This window comes from Carassius gibelio, chromosome B8 (assembly GCF_023724105.1).
Source record: "Carassius gibelio isolate Cgi1373 ecotype wild population from Czech Republic chromosome B8, carGib1.2-hapl.c, whole genome shotgun sequence".
In the NCBI taxonomy this organism is placed as follows: Eukaryota; Metazoa; Chordata; class Actinopteri; order Cypriniformes; family Cyprinidae; genus Carassius; species Carassius gibelio.
The window spans coordinates 11,281,226-11,298,018 of NC_068403.1; the positions used below are offsets into that span (position 1 = coordinate 11,281,226).

At 36.3% G+C, this 16,793-nt stretch overlaps 2 protein-coding genes across 4 annotated transcripts in view; both read left to right on the forward strand.

Moving 5' to 3' along the window:
- Nucleotides 1-2,085: 2,085 nt before the first annotated feature.
- zgc:101100 (uncharacterized protein LOC445169 homolog) lies at nt 2,086-4,787 on the forward strand. Its single transcript, XM_052564402.1, has 4 exons — nt 2,086-2,288; nt 2,379-2,534; nt 3,692-3,867; nt 3,988-4,787. The coding sequence occupies exons 2-4, from the start codon at nt 2,387-2,389 to the stop codon at nt 4,438-4,440; spliced, it is 777 nt and encodes a 258-aa protein (XP_052420362.1). The 5' UTR covers nt 2,086-2,288; nt 2,379-2,386; the 3' UTR covers nt 4,441-4,787.
- A 1,008-nt stretch (nt 4,788-5,795) lies between these two features.
- Nucleotides 5,796-16,793, forward strand: part of csnk1g2b (casein kinase 1, gamma 2b) — a 31,298-nt gene continuing 20,300 nt past the window's right edge. Inside the window, exons 1-2 of one of the 3 annotated variants that reach the window (XM_052563758.1) lie at nt 5,796-5,957; nt 10,216-10,948. In XM_052563758.1, the coding sequence (XP_052419718.1) occupies nt 10,721-10,948 (228 nt within the window). In that variant the 5' untranslated portion in view covers nt 5,796-5,957; nt 10,216-10,720. Of the gene's footprint in view, nt 6,076-10,215; nt 10,949-16,793 lie in introns of all 3 variants that reach the window. The other 2 variants (XM_052563759.1, XM_052563757.1) reach the window with 2 other exon arrangements.

Sequence of the window (16,793 nt, forward strand, 5' to 3'; positions counted from 1 at the left end):
GGACTGAGCCGGAGTTATGAGGTGGGGATGGTGTGTGTTTGGGGTTTGGAGGGGGCACTGCACCGGGCGGTGGTTTTCGGGGAGGGGGTCACACACAACCAGCGTCTTTGTGTGGCTCTAATCCTCCCAGCCAACACAGCTTTGGCCAGGTTTCATCATGAAAGTGGCATGAAATAACTACTTTTTTTTTCTTAGCAGCAAATCTCCACTAATCCCGCAGGCTGAAGAGACAAAGGCTTCTGGGCTCTGAGCTCCAAGCTTTTAATGGGGTTCAGAGGCTGCTCAGCTAAGGTTCTTCTAAATGACTTATTTTGAGCGGACGCTAATAAAGCTTGACAGGCAAGAACATCGCAAAGGGAGAAAATGTTCAGCACAATTCCATGATGGTTTGAAAGGTCAGTCAGGTGTAAAATATCAGAAGTGTGGTAAGTGTTGGTCTAGATGAGTTGCAGCCAAAAAAGACTTGCAATGACATAAAGCATAAAATCTCCAAGCTTTAAAGACATCCCAAAACTGGCTTTCTTCCACCAACAAATATTTATTTTATAAAAATCTTTGGCTCCCATCTGCAAACCTGGTGTACAAATTGGAAGACCGATATAAATATTTATAGTTGTACATATTCAAGTTAAAGATATTTAAGTTAAAGTATTTGAACAGTATCAATACTTTATTACATTAAAATCCAAAAATACACATGAGTGAAAATTCAAAAAGTACAAAAATGTAATGTGTTTTTATCAATCTAATGTGTCCTTAACACATTCAAAAAACAAAATCTTAATGCATTTTTAGTTACCGTGAAACCTTTTAAACAGATAAATAGAACTACAGGAATAATAATTGTATTCATCAAGCAGCAAATAGCTGCACTTGCATTTCACTAACACTTCCATAATAATCCAGATAGAGGAAGACATAAAGTGTAAAGATATAAAAAAAGATCTCATTGTGTAAATCTGCTTTTCTAATAAAGCCTGGAATTCCATGACTGTCTGAATACAAACAAACGAACCATTCCAGAAGGAAAGTGAGCCAAATGTGAGGTGAAGGCTGTGTTTGTGTGCCAGTCTCATGCCAGTGTAGACCAGCTCCTGCCTGCCTGCTGTCTTGGTTCCACACACACACGCACACACACACAGAGGAGTGTGCAACTGCCCTGATACTCGTGGGAAACATTATCTAGCTCTCCACATGCCTCGCCTTCCTGGCCCTGAGCTACACAGTGTCAGGATTTAGCGGAATTTACATCTCTGAACCTCTTGAGCCGCTCCCAGCCGCACGGCTGCAGTTTTACTGAGGATGATCTGATCTGAGGTGACTGAGGTTTCAGCTGGAGCTAAACTGCTGCTTGAGCCCAATGAAAGAGTGTCGAGAGACGAATGATGGGATGATGACAAGGATTGACATTCGGTTTGCTTCATAACTGTCTCATTGCGCAATTACAACCAGTTTTGACACTACTGGCAGCAAATTGCTTTGTTTATCCCATGTGTCTTTCATTTTATTGAGTATTTTATTTATTTTCAGATGTTAATAGCTTAAATCCATCTTTTGTTGTGGAGAGGATTTGATCAGAAGGAAAGCTTACTGGTACATTTAGCCCTAAGAAATTAGCCTAATAGGCCAAGTCCAGAGGTATTCTCAAGTTTACATTTTCTGGGCAAAATATGGGTCCAGTTAGTAAAACAAACCAGCCAAGCAAACACCCCCCCCCCCCCCCCCCCCCTTCCTTGGAGTTGATACTAACAAAAGCTGGGGAACGGTGGAGAAAGAAGGAAGAGAACAACGGACAATCAAAGGCTGTTATTTTAATCTGCCCAACCCCAGAGATTAGCCGACCACATTGTTGTTTTAAAGGTGGGGAGCGCAATGCCCGCTCATTGAAGGGAGATGCTTTGCCTAAATCTCCCAAATTCAATAGTTTCAAAAACTTGAGCCCCCAAACCCCCCTTTCTCTCCCTCATCCCACTTAATCCAGGCTAATACCTTTCTTTCCATTGGCTAATGGTAGGAGGAAACTGAAGTTAATGCCTCTTAAATAGTGGAAACTGAGCTGGAGAGAACCTAAACCACAGTCAACGTTGAGCATTACTGGTCTACCTTACCTCAAAACTTTATTGTAATATTTTGGATTTTAGCAGCTTTTGTAAAATGTTTCCTCTGGGATTTTAGTATCACATGAGAGAAAAAAGCAACGATAGTTGTGTGTACTTTACCTAATTTTTCTAGGTAAATGTCAACTTTTTGCAACTGATCACCATTCCACAGGTCATTGGAGTTCATAAGTAAGTGTCAATATATATAATTTATAGAAAATTTTTAGTAAAATATCATTGATTTTTTTTAAGCTATAATTATATATTTTATTTTCTAAGCCAGCAGAATGAATTCTGTTTATTTCTGTGGACCATTGCAACGCGTCAACTCGTTATTTCACGAGGCTCACCAGCAGATGGCGCAGCGGTATCAGCTTCATTCAGCGGCCAGTCCGGCGTCCCTGCAGACTCTCACTGTGGCCGAGCGCCTGGCAGGTGAGTTGCGCTTGACTTTTAATCAGGCTCAAAATATGAGTTAAGTACAAAGTAAGTTTTTTCACTAAGTTTCTCACTTTACGTTGGGCAGCATTTATACAATTGTAACTTCAGTTAAGTTTATTATCTTATTCAAAAATTAATTAGAATTAAGCTTCAATATAAAAAAAAACAATACAATTATAATTATAATTATTATTATTTAAATAAATGAAGAGTTCAAATGTAAAAGCCTCTAAGTGCGTTTGAAATTTTGTTCTAAAATTAGCATTTTTTAAATCAGGCTTCATGTGTAAGTTTAGAAATTTCACTTTAATTGCAAATAATAGGTTATTTTCATTGTCAGAATATCAGATAAATTAACATTAAACATAGGAAAAAAAATTTAGAAGAAAATTTCAGATGACATTTAGGGGCTTTTGCTTTTGAACTCTAAAAATATGTTTCATTATTTTTTTTACTATTGTGAATCATTTTATTTAAAAATAAACAGTGGGCACACCTGCGAAAGGGCTTTTATTTTTCATAATAGAGTTTTAAAATTACAGTTTAAAAATGTAATTTTACACCAATATCATACATTTGTTTACTTAATAACTATATATATATATATATATATATATATATATATATATATATATATATATATATATATATATATATATATATATGTATGTATGTATGTATGTATGTATGTACTTTTGAGTCCTATGTAGCATTTACAATGTAATTCAGACATCATACAGTGTAACTGTACTATCACTTAGCTACTGTTATAGTTTTAACTAACTTTCGTTTTATTAATATTTTATTAATCAATAATTTTTATTATTGTTATTATTTATGTTTGTAATTATATATTTTTTCAATTTTCAGTTTATTTTTATAATTTTCATTTTAATTTTAGTTATATTTTTAACTACTAATTTTTAGTAGTTTTGTAAAATGTTTATATCGTTTTTTATTCTATTCAGTTTTATTTTGTTATTTTAGTGCATCCAGTTAAATGGAATTAAATTGAGACATGCTGAAATTATGTTGAAACTATCTTAAATAAAAGTTGTTTATATTTTAGTTTCAGTTCTAGTTTTAATGAAATATATTAACTCTGGTATCCTGAAATGATTTATCAAGTAATAAAGATCTCCTTCATTTAGAACTCATCCTTGAGGCACGCTACGGGAACCAGCAAAAGCAGCGTCGCAGTCGCACCGCCTTCAGTGTGTCCCAGTTACAAGCCCTCGAAAAGGCTTTTCAGCAAACCCAGTATCCAGATGTGGGCATGAGGGAGAGACTAGCAGTCTGCATCAACCTCCCAGAAGCCCGTATACAGGTGAGGGCCACATTAACATCTGTAGTGTCCAACAAGCTAAATACTCCTAAATATTACAATACATTTAGAACTTCAAATGCTTCTGAAAACATATTAGATTAACAAAACATGTTTCTTCAGGTGTGGTTCAAAAACAGACGTGCCAAATTTAGAAAAGGTCAACGCTTTGCACCCTTTTCCAAAGAAGAAAGCCAAGTGCATTGTCCTGATACTAAACAACGGAAAGAATTGGTGAAGGACCAGGAGAAAGGCTCAAATTCAAAATCTCATTCCCCTTTTAGGGAACACAACACAATTCCTTCCTCATCGGACTCTATTCACCCTCATTCCCACCCCAGACTGCACTCCTCTGCTGTTCTTCCATTCGTTAATGTAGAAACCTACCAACAACCACTGCCTCATGGTCTTGGGCTGCTGTCTGCAGGTCTGCCTTTCTCTCCTACATATTTGCCTGTAATGCAACAGCAGCACAGCACAGCTGTCAGTCTCATGCCATTGGGAAAATGCAACAATCTCATGCTTCAGTCTGCCTGTCAATCTAAATCTTTGGTTCACCACCACTTGGACATGTAGCCGTACCACCAACCAATAAAACCCACTGAGCCAGTTATCCTCATTAGGATGTGAAGAGGGAACAGGTGTTCCTGTGTTCTTCCCCCCACCACAACATCATAACCTTAACCCTCAGAGTCACAGAAGGGTCTGGATTTGTAATCTTTTTCTGTAATTTTCATTAATTGGTTTTGATTGCATTTTTTACAAACTGTTTTTTTTTTGTTGTTGTGAACTTCCATGCATAGCTTAGAGCATTGTTGAGAAAAATGTTGTGTTGCACATACATATTTGAGCACTTTGTAGATTTTTTATGAACATATGATCATTTTGAATACAAATAAACATGAGGAACATCTGAATCAGCAGTATTCAGTGTGCATCATGACTTCTGTGTAACCTAATTCTGGGATTCACTTGTGGTTTTCATAATTTATGTCACTGCAGTAAATAATTTTGCCAAATGTGGAGCGTTCTCAGCAGCATTAACATTTAAGTAGCAAAAGCATCATTTTATTTATTGTGTGCACTTGTACATTTTCATTTATAGCTAAAGGTATTACCATAATTCATTTTTATATGGATGTAAGCCACAGTTACATATCACTGAATATGTTTACATGATTATGAATATGGTCATATTTGGATTATGAAAGCTACGTGTAAAAGAGTTTGTCATAACTAAGCCAGCTGTCTGATTTCTAAGTCAGAATGAGACCGCTGACACTAAAAATGTACTAAAAACACACACTTTTTTTTTTTTTTACAAACATTAAGCAACTTCATTCTCTATATTTGTCTACATTATACAATTTATCATGGTCAGTGTTCTATTTTAAAGACATAAATGAGAATTAATAGGTTGAATAATTTCAATAAAGAGAAAGAGTGAGCACTTCTATACTTATGGTAAATAAAAAAGGTAGGCTAAAGTATTTATAGTTTATACAGAATGTTTATAAAACATCTATATTATATACATATTTATAACATTACTTTTACTATTTATATATTAATTTAAAAATATTTTTATATAAAATCTTTTTCCTTTTTTTTTTTACCTTAATGGGTAAAATAGATATACTTTGTCTCTCTAACATATATACAAAAACGGTCTGTTTTTCAGTTCAAAAATAAAGTGAGAATTACAATCTTAAAATAGAATTTCCAGTAATTTATATTTTTGACAATAGACTGAATGCAGAAACCTAATCACAGACTTGTCATCTCCAGCTTTTCCATAAAATATATTCAAGGTATCACCTAAACATTCAAACATCCTCATCCACATGAGCGTTCACGAATCCTTGTAAAGTCTTTCTCAAAAGCTGACTCCAGTATTTCCAGTAAAGAACCCTTCAACTGTTGATCCGGGCAAAGCATTGGAGTTCTTCTCCAGTTGGGGACGGTAGGGAGCTTCTGTTGCGCGCACAAGCACAGGCGCATATTCACCAATCTGTCCACGCACTTTTGAGAACGTATCCACAGCAATGGGAGTGTCGGGTGACGCCGGACTCGGAGCTTCGCTCACCGAAACGGTAGGCTTAAAGAGACAACAGCGAAGCCGGGCTGGTCTTTAGTGGGAAATTAAATCACTTTTCAGAGCATAAATAAAGGACCATGTCGCGGCGTACTACATAGGGATTTCACACGCAGGTAAAAACAGCTTTATGTTTCCTAATTAAAAACATTTCCCTGCTCGTTTTAATCGAAAGACTGAAAGGTTCGCTGCTAAACGGCTAATATGATGTTAGCCTAGCCACTGGGTTGCTAAGCTAGTTCATTTGAGGAGGATTATTGTCATGTTTGTCTAACAAGGCTCGGAGTTGTTTAGCTGGTTTTTCGGTATTTCCTTCCCTTTTCGGATACGAAGGGGAATCTATTTGGCTTTAGATGTAAAACAAAATGTAGTTCGACGTGTATGTAGTTCATATTTGACGGCTCAGCTAGACAGCTTCTCATTTTAAGAACGTTTTTAAGCGACTGGCCAAGAAGACAAGAAAGAAAATAGTCTAAATGGTTTTAAAGACATTTTTTTTTTTTTGCTAGGCCGGAAAAGGAAGCTTTCTAGGATTGACACTTCATTATGATATAAAACATTTATGGACGGATGAGATACACTTTCACTGCCAGATCTGAGATAAATATATTTTATTTGATATATTAGACGTTGATATGGAAATCTCTTATGTCAGCGGCGTCATTGCCAATAATACCATCTAACGTTATGTAATAAAAACATTAAGGTATTAAGCTCACGAGTAAGTGGGCTTAATTTTTGATATTATAAACTATGATTTACTATTCAAAATAGAGTTGTGTCCAATTCTAGTGGGGTGTCAGACAGCAAGCAAGAGGAGTGTTAAACTGTATCTCACAGTTTCACATAGAGGCTAAATAAATTAGTATGGAAAATCACAATGTGCTTAAGGAAATAAATGACCGGGCAGCTCTCTTTCTCACTCTTTGTCCAAATCAACACCACACAAGGCCTTATAGATCAACACAGAAGCAGTTAAATGGCACCAGCTTCTCTCTTTTTACCCATCTGAGAAGTAGAAGTATGTCTTGGTTTTTACTGGGCCTCTAACACTTGCATATTTCCTGTTTATAAGCTAAAACACAAAGTTGAACTGTGCTGTCATTGTTGTCGTGTTGAAACCTAGTTTCTTTTTGCTTTGAAATAAGTTGTAGATGGGTTGATAGCTGGCTTATCTCATCTTCTTTTAGGCAGAGTGACTCAAAACAGATGTGAGCACTAACTTGGCATCCACTATTAGTCAGTCAGCTTTAATTCCAGATTATATCATTTTGGCTTTATCTGATGCACTTTTGCATCAGGTATTTTTTATGATGATGTTCTTGTGTTATCTGTGAGTTTCATTTTTTAATCTGTTGTATATCTTTTTCTAAATATGAAACTTAAGCCAGATTCAGTCAGTATCTGCAGTGTCTGTCTTAGTTCAACGTCATTCAGGCATTCAAACGTCATTCATTGATAAGATGTTTCTGATGTAGGTAAGTAGCAGCCCCATAATCAGTACTTGAACACTAGTTCTTGTCCACAGATGTTGTAATTCTATCCGATCCCTTTTTGACTGTTGCCTTGTGGCATGGTTTCTCATTTCATCCCTGTATGAGCTTGTAATCAGCATTTTAATGGTAACGCGTGGGGTTGCGACCAACAGACCATAGGAAGTCATGACTGACTGCCAGTCCTGACGAAACTGTCACTTGCTTTCATATTTTCAGGCTATAGATTAAGATCATTATGATGCTTGTTAAATGTCTTATGTAATTCCGTGTTTATTATTCACCTTTGGGTAGGTTCTACAGTACAGTGTGCTATTAAGGTTAAGTGTTTGCTTTAATGATTGATTCTTCTATTGAGAATTGATGTATGGAAATTCAGTCTCTTTCCTAAAGGGCTGTCCAGGACTCCCTGTAATTGTTATAAAAGCTAAGCCGATTGGTGATGCATTTATTTTGCTGAATGACAGGGCATCATTTGTCATAATTCTTTTTGTGCAGACTAAAGTATTATAATTTCCTCGGGCTAGAAAAATGAGCCGTGCATTAATAATCTAATGCATTGAAGCTCTGATGCATTTGTCACTTGCTGAGAACTTGCTTAGATGTTGAAATTAAGTAGTGAAAATGCCCCCAATAAAGTGTCAAAGATGTTTTTCTGCCAAGCTGATTGTATATTGCTCATCAGCTCTGGTCTGGTATCCTTTTACAGCCAGTCAGGCTGCCATTGATCGTTTTAAGTGCATTTTCTGAAGGAAATCACGTCCGTCTTTCCAATAGTTCTTGCATTACCTGCTCCGACTTTCTTTTCCATTTACATTAACAGCAGTTCTGACCATGGATGGGAGAGGGGGTGGTGTGAAACAGAGATCTCTGACCTTCTACACCGCTTCCCCTCTCCATTATCAACGCACAGGTGTCGTCAAAGTTCCTGTTGGAATTGGAATCTGATACGGGCACTGTTAGGCTTGTAATTCTCAACCGGTCTGTTCTCCACACTTTGAAAAATCTCATGACTTGGAGGCAGACCAGCAAAATCTGTTGGTGTAGTGTCATAAATGGGCTCCTATTGTTTAGATTGCCAAAACTGTGACTGCGTGCTTCTTCTTTTTTTATTTTTTTTAAAGTAACAACCATTTGTGTCTCTATCCATTGAGGATGCATTCCCATCATGTCTAGCATGCAGTGCTTTGTCTCTTGCTATTATTGATTAGGTTTATTAGACCTTGAAGTAATGTGAAAATGGATCCCATGAACATTGAGGGCCAGTATTAGTGTCTGTGCTTTAGAATATCCCATCATGCCTCTGTCAAACATCATATGCTGCTTGTAGATTTTTTTTGTAGTGGAGGACTGTTTAAAAATCAAAAAAAAAAAAAGGTTCAGAATCTTATCACATGAAATTGAAAGATTTGTTTATAGTTCTTGCTTAAATGAATTAAGAAGTGTATTTGAATATGTGTGTGTGTCCCTGGACCACAAAACCAGTCTTAAATGTAAATTTTTCGATTTATTTATAAATAAATAAGCTTTCCATTGATGTATGGCTTATTAGGATCGGACAATATTTGGCTGAGATAAAATTATTTGAAAATCTGGAATCTGAGGGTGCAAAAAAAATCAAAATATTGTTAAAATTACCTTTGAAGTTGAACAAATTAATTCTTAGAAATGCATATTACTTATCAAAAATTTAGTTTTAATACATTTACAGTAGTGAATTCACAAAATATCATAATGGAACAGATTCATTTCTTAATATCCTAATGATTTTTGGCATAAAAGAAAAAACTATAATTTTGACCCACACAATGTTTTTTGGGGTATTGCTAAAATCTACACATACATACATATGTACATACATTCATGACCTTCTTCTGACCTTTTTAATTTCACATAAATAGTAAACTTAGTTTTTAAATAGTTATTGTGTAAATGTTGTAAAACATTATTGTATATTGTTTTTTTTACATTGTTATTTATTCATTTATATTTTGCCATGAATAAATCTTTTAACGCTGATTTGGCATATACAAAGGCATTGTCATGTAAATGTAATGTAATGTGAGATATGAAATCTGAAATTTCAGAAGTCTTGCTCTATTTGAAGATTAAAGGAACATTTTCCAACTCCCCTAGAGTTAAACAGTTGTGTTTTACTGTTTTGGAATCCATTCAGCTAACCTCCAGGTCTGGTTAGCATCTCGCTCAAAAATGACCAAAGAGTTTCTATATTTTTCCTATACAAAAATTGCGCAGCGCCTGGAAATAGGTTTACTGGAAGTTACCTAGCTGGGACTGTTTTCAGATGCTGTGTAATATCACTGCTCCTGCTGCACCCATGGTATAGCAGCAAAGTTCCTTGATTATTACGCCAGAATGGGAGTATAGTTCCTAGCCATATCGGCCTAGAATATCGCAACTTTCATTTTCCATCGGTCTTAGTACACAATGTAACTACAGAGAAGTCAGGTTTTAAATCAGAAAAATATAGAAACTCTTTGGTCATTTTTGAGCGAGATGCTTACAGTCTAATCAGATTCTATGGTCTATGCTAAGCTAATCTAAGCTAAACGTTCTTCTGCAAGACCTGGAGATCGGCTGAATGGATTAGAAAATGGTAAAACTCAACTGTTTAACTCTAGAGGAGTTGGAAAATGAGCCTAATTTTTTTTTTAAAGTGGAGTCTTCCTTTAAGGACTGGTATATCAAGAAGGTGCTAGATCGATTTATGGATACTAACTGGTTTTTTGTTTCTCTTTTCAGTTTCTTTCAGGTATCCAGAGAAAGACGGACTATACTGCTCAAACCTGTTAATGCTGATTCTGTCTGAGTCTGCTTGCAGCAGTGTTAGAACATGAAGAATGTTCAGAGTAATATTCAAGACTGACTTCAACAAAACCATGAGGAGCACAAGGGGACGTTCACTCTTTTGGTTCCACTAGCAGGATTGTATATGTCAGTGTTGAGGAGCATTTGTGGGTGGATGTGTGAGTGCGTGTGTGTGCGTGTGTATGTGTGCGTATGCTAGCACAATCTGCCTGCTTCAGGCAGTGACATGCTACTCTGAGGGCCACCGTACTGTAAAGGAGTCCCATTCACCAAAGGATTAATGCAAGGACTGCGCTTTCGGTGATACCCACCAAAAATCACCCGTATATAGACAGTTTTAAACCCCCTTCCCCACACATTTCCTGGGGGGTTGTTTTGAAACTTCTCTGTTTTGCATGGCAGGGGAGTAACCGTGGAGAGGCCAGGGTATCACAAGCTTATGGATTTTGAGAAAAGAGGTTGGAAGGAAGAAACAGAGGAAGGGAAAAAAATGTCAAAAACAGCAAGTAGTAGGACTGGACATGGGGGCCGGGGAACGGGGTCCGGCTCTGGGGTCCTTATGGTTGGCCCCAACTTCCGAGTTGGGAAGAAGATCGGCTGTGGAAACTTCGGTGAACTGCGGCTAGGCAAGAACCTCTACACAAATGAATATGTGGCCATCAAACTGGTGAGTACTCTTGTACATAGACAAGTGCTGTAAATGTAACATCTTCCCATGTTTATGGGAGTGTTAAAATTGTTATTAATTGTAAAGATTTTATATAAAGCAAGTATTCATTCAAAAATGGCTTTTTTGGCTTTCGATACATCTTTGGAATACCTTTGAATTATTACTATTTCAAGACTTTGACTATTTATTTGACTTTCTTTTGCAGTTTTGCTTCTAGATATTCATCTTTACAGTTCATATAAATCCGTCATTACAATGAGTAGACCCTTTATTAAAATTGTAAGCTAGTGTAACTTCCGAAATAGATTTGGGTAATTGGTAATGAGGAAAGCACAGAGACGGTCCAGACAGTTTTAGAAAATGTTTGTTGACGTTTGCTCAATTTTTATTTCCTTTTAATGAGTGAATAAGACGTTTATTGATGGGTGGCGTTATGGAATTTTCATTTGTGAGAAAGATGATCCCAATTATTTTTTACATTTTGTTAACTTTGGCTGACTGTCAAATGTAAGGTAGAAAGTCTTTTCTCCATTCAAAGTGAAATGGAAGTTAATCTGAACTGTTTTGTGGCTCTTTCTGGGCCACTGTGATAAATGCAAGTGAGTTTAAGGCTATCCTTGTAAACAGGCAAACGGTTTATCCATACAGCGCAGTAGAGTATTGACTAACCTTGTGATGAGTAGTCATTATGACGTAACACCTAATACTCTCTGTGGCCTAAGTTTGGGCTCTAAAATATGAGTAAACATGACAAAAGCCTTTGAGGAAATAGGCACCCGAAATCCATTTTTATTCCAGGGCACTTCTGTCAGATGTGTGAAGAGATTTTGCTGCCCCGGGGACTGTCATACAGAACTGGATTTCTTCCAGTTTTCATTCACGTATCTGTACTTGGCTCATAAACAGCACAAGGGGACGTCTGAAACATGTAAAATTTTTGTGCTCCACCCAGACAGAAGCTCAAAGTCCAGGGCTATTTAAAGTCCATGTTTTGTTTTATTGTTTGATGGGAGGTCCTGTGTTCTGGGAAATGACCGTCGAGTAACTTGGCACCATGAGAAAGGAATTGTCATAGATGGCGTATGCACACTTAGTAGCCCTCCTCCCCGGATCCTCCAGTGAAAGATATGATTATCTTTGCATTAGTAACGTCAATGGCTTCATTATCTTTGCATTGTTGCCTATCAAAGCACTTTTTAACCGCTCAATATGAAGTCAAGCACTGTAATTGTAGTGCTGAAATTATTTAGTATGATGATGCACCCATGCCACTGCATTTCTGTCCACTTCTTCCATCTGTAACATGGCTGTAATAGGGCAATTTAGCTAATAAGAAAAGCTTAATATTTATTTGCCTTTCAACAATGCTAAGTTTATGTATTTACTCTAAAACTAAGGTTTGTTTGTAAAAATTGTTAGATTTAATAATAAAACAGATGACAAAAATGATTTTCACTAATGAACTAAATAAAAATATCTAATTATGAATTATGTTTATAATTTATAATAAAAAAAAATCTGTTTTAATTAGGGATGTCAACGATTAATCGATGATCGATTAATTGTCGATAAGAGATGCAATCGATTAAGGCTATCGATGGTCGGTTAACCGATTCAATGTTGGGCTGCGTGCGGCTCATGCGCACTCAACACGTGCGAGCGGCTGTGAGTGACGGTGACGATATATAAAAGCATCATCATTCATTCACAATGTACAAATTAAGCTTTTAATGTGATTTAAACTTTAAAGTACATTAAAATAGAAACAACATAAAAGTTCTTCAACATTAAATGCAATAGAAATGTAGTTACTAATCATTTCATCAGATAACTGTTTTATATCGTGCGCTTTGCAGGGCTGCGGGACACAGTGACAGGACAGGTAGTCTATTCATTCCTACAACTTGTTAATTCATTCCTACGAATTATTAATGTGGCAATTGTCCATGTTTCATTAATTTTGTTCCCTAAATAACCCATGATTTAAGTGAAATAAGGGAACAAATTAATAAATCGAACGAATTCTTAATTCATGAAATCTTTAATTTCCCTTCCCATGTTTACCACAGTAAGAGATGCGAAAACAGTTATTAAAAGCGAAAGATAATAAAATAAACCTGGGAAATTAGAGGGTTAGACTATGAAGATTTAGGAAAAGAAACAATGCCTAAATATACTGAATTTGTGGAAATTCGTGACCAACCGGCAAAACAGAACAAAGCCGCGTAAATGAAGACTATGGGGTCCAAAAGCATGGTCGCGATCTAACATTTTCCAGTTAACCTATTATTCCTCTAATAAACAAAGCTTTTATACCACACTTGTCATAATCAGATCTTATCATTTCTAAATAAATAATTGCTGGATTCAAAACAGCGATTAATAGGCGCTGTGACCGACACATTCCTGGAGCATTCACTGCTGTCACTAAACGGTGACGCCGAGCATCGTTCACAAGTTTCTGCATGGACCTGACTAGGGCACAGGTTCTAAACCCTGTGACAAAATGGGATGCTTTAAGGAAAATTTATAGCCTACTAAGTAATAGGCCCAACATAAAAATAACAATTTGTTTTCATGTTTTTTTTTTTTTTAAATAGGCTATGCGAAATATATCCGACTTAAATAATTAAGATTAACGGATTTAAAACAGAGGTGTGGGCGCTCCATAAGTTCACAAAAAAACAAAACAAAAAGGATGACAACGCATTCTGTTTGTTTGCTTTATTTTACAAGAGCACAAATCTTCTGTTTTTATTGTGAGTGTGCACAAATGAAAGTAAACAATTTTGCGGAAAATATATATATTTTTCTTCTGTCTCAGCTGTTTCGATCGCCCCGGAGCCTGCTGCACACGTATATTCTAGCGATTCAAACTTACATCGCAGTCTGTTCATTATCAAAATAAAATAGTCAACTAAACATTAAAAGGTTACACTGGTCAGTTTAAATAGACCGTAGTATACCGGTCCACTCTGCTGTTCCAAGGACGTTTTTGCTCATATGAAGAGGATCATCTTTTCCGTCTATATGCGAATGCGTGTTAAGTACAAGCCTAGTTTACATTATAAATAATAGTTTAACATTCAAATACATTGCGAATATGGAAACATTTCGATTTGTGCCGAATGAGACATGAGCAATAACCTCCAAATAAATCTAGCCAAAGCCGCGCTCGCTCATCCTCGTCTGCACGCATGCACTGTCACGATCTAATGCGCTGTATGCCGGATTTTTAAAAATCTGACATTTTCTAGGACAGAATCCAGCAGGATCAAATTAATGTGAGCAACAGTGTGTTTTGGTGCAGCAGCGCCGATGTAGTTCACAAAATGTGCAGCGCAGTCACACGCGCTCCACATTTCGGATAATTTTATACAATAATGTCAGTTGAAAACATTGCAATTGTGCTTTAAAATACAACAACGAGCACCACAAAACCATTTAAAGAGGCGCGTTCAGCGTTCTCCGTGCGGGATTGGAAACTGTCAACAAAGTAAAATGACCTCAAAAGTATGGCGCGCTCTCTTCATTTTATCAAATGATCATAATCGCATCTATTCATTTTATAATCCTGCTACTAGCATTTTATTCAGACTAAAACCTCTTTAATTCAAGTGAGAAAGCGTTTTGTGTGTGTGTGTGGCTTTTGCACATCCTTTCATACCGCTGACTGCGTGCCTGCAATAGACACATTTTGCAGTATTATGGTTAACGATTAATCGATTAATTGATCGTTAATTTAAACGACGATCGATCATGGAAATAATCGAAATTTGACATCCCTAGTTTTAATATACATAGTCATTTATTTCTGTGATGACAAATTTGAATTTTCTTCATAATTTCTCCAGTCTTCAGTGTCTCATGGTCCTTCAGAAATCATTCTAATGTGCTACATCTTATTATGATCAATGTTGACAGTAAACGGCTTAATATTTTTGTTTTCAGGATTCTTTGATGAATAGAAGGTTCAAAACTTTTTTCTTTAATATTAAATAGATTTTATGTAGTGTGGTAAAAAATTTATTTTAAAAAGAAAAAATGAAAACTTATGAACGGTTAATAAAATTTAATAAATTAATTAAAATGAAAAAAATAAATAAATAATTAAAAACAAGCCCTAGTTTTGATTTTCAAGGGGTTTATCTTCTAGTGCAATTGAAAATGAATTGTCTTAATGTTGATTTTTGCAGCTGCGGGTTTAGGGGTAAGCTTAAATTCTCATTGCTAAGTTTAAAGTTTTTGGCATGTTCATGTTTGTACCACATTCTGCTCATGTACACTTCACCAGGCAAGAGCCCCGGTGACCCAACCCAGCGCCAGTTTACCGAAACCAACACTGATCACGTGTTTTGAAAATTGATAAGCACTGAAAAGTTCCTTGTTTCTTAATAGCTTGTATAGATTGTACGTTTGCACATTTTCTTTTTCCTATTTTTTGGTGACCGCTACTTCTGGAGCAAAGGTGAACTTCTTTGTCACGGTTCCCTAACATATGAGAAAGAAAAGAGGCACAGTTAGATAAGAGTGCTCCGATCAGGATTTTTGAGGCTGATCGCCGATCACAGAAAGCAGTACCCGTCGATACGATCACCAATACCAAACTTTTTAAAGCCTTCTTTTTATCATGTAGAATTATGTATAGTAAGAACTTGTTCAGGACCTAAATTTCATTTTTTTTTTAAATGTATTCCCCTCTTAGGGTGACTTTTGTGAAAGGGGATTTTTTTATTTTGAGGCGTGGATGGGGGCATTTTTTAGTCAATTAAAAATATATATATATATTTTCACACAGGAGTCTGAAACTGACCCGTGGCTGCAAAAACAGCATTTATCCATTATTTTGAATTCAAATCCAAACATTGTTACTGAAAATGCTTTTTTAGCATTGTCATTTTTTTTTCACAGTGCAGTAGCTACAATCTTTCATAGTGTTTAAATGCATTAAATATAAGAAACACATTATTAAATGCTTTTTACTTTTGCATTTACTTCTAGATTGATATATTCATAGAAGTTGCTCAAGCAAGTGGCAAAACATTTAAACTACTTTTCTTACATTATCACAGACATTCTAAATTAAAACTTACCCTTGACGGAAACAGTCAACTCTACTGCCTTTTCTTTTGCATTTACAAGCAATCCTGCGGTTCATAAAGAACTTGGTTTTGCTACCTCCATCTAGTGCCATCTATTATTGCCTTGTTTATCTAAAAGTGCTCTTTCCTTTAAAACTACCCAAAAAGCCATAGGATATGTTGACTGTGAGACACAGTTATCTTTAATAATATGCATTTATGGTTTAATTACTACATTTTCATGTCAATCCATGTTCATATTTACCGCTGTTACTTAGTTTCCACTGCAAGCGCTGAAATCGTCTCTGCACTGCTGCAGACGCTCCCCTCCTGGAACTCACTGCCGGGCCGCAACTGTGTGCAGTGTGAACGCTTTAATCTGTTAACATGAGTGCAGAAAAACGGAGCAATATTAACCTGCCATTATGTGTGTGCGCTGCAAGTGTGCATGAGCACTCAGTCCAGGAGAGCGTGTGAGCGCTGAGTAGTTTAAAAACTGGCAAGAATTAAAAAGAAATGCAATTTATAAACTTTAGTGACGACACGACACAATCTTGATTGTGCAAGTGACAATTCCTGTGTTGGCTGTGCAGCATGCAGCTTGCTTATAGTGCAGGCGCAATGTTATTTGAAGCCATTATTTACCAATTTTGAGAGAGAAGGAGAGAGCATGTGGTAATTCATTCACACTGTTTGTGAAATTGTCTTACAGAAAGTTTTCAAATTAGCTACTTTATAAGCCTTTTTAGAGACCGCCGCTC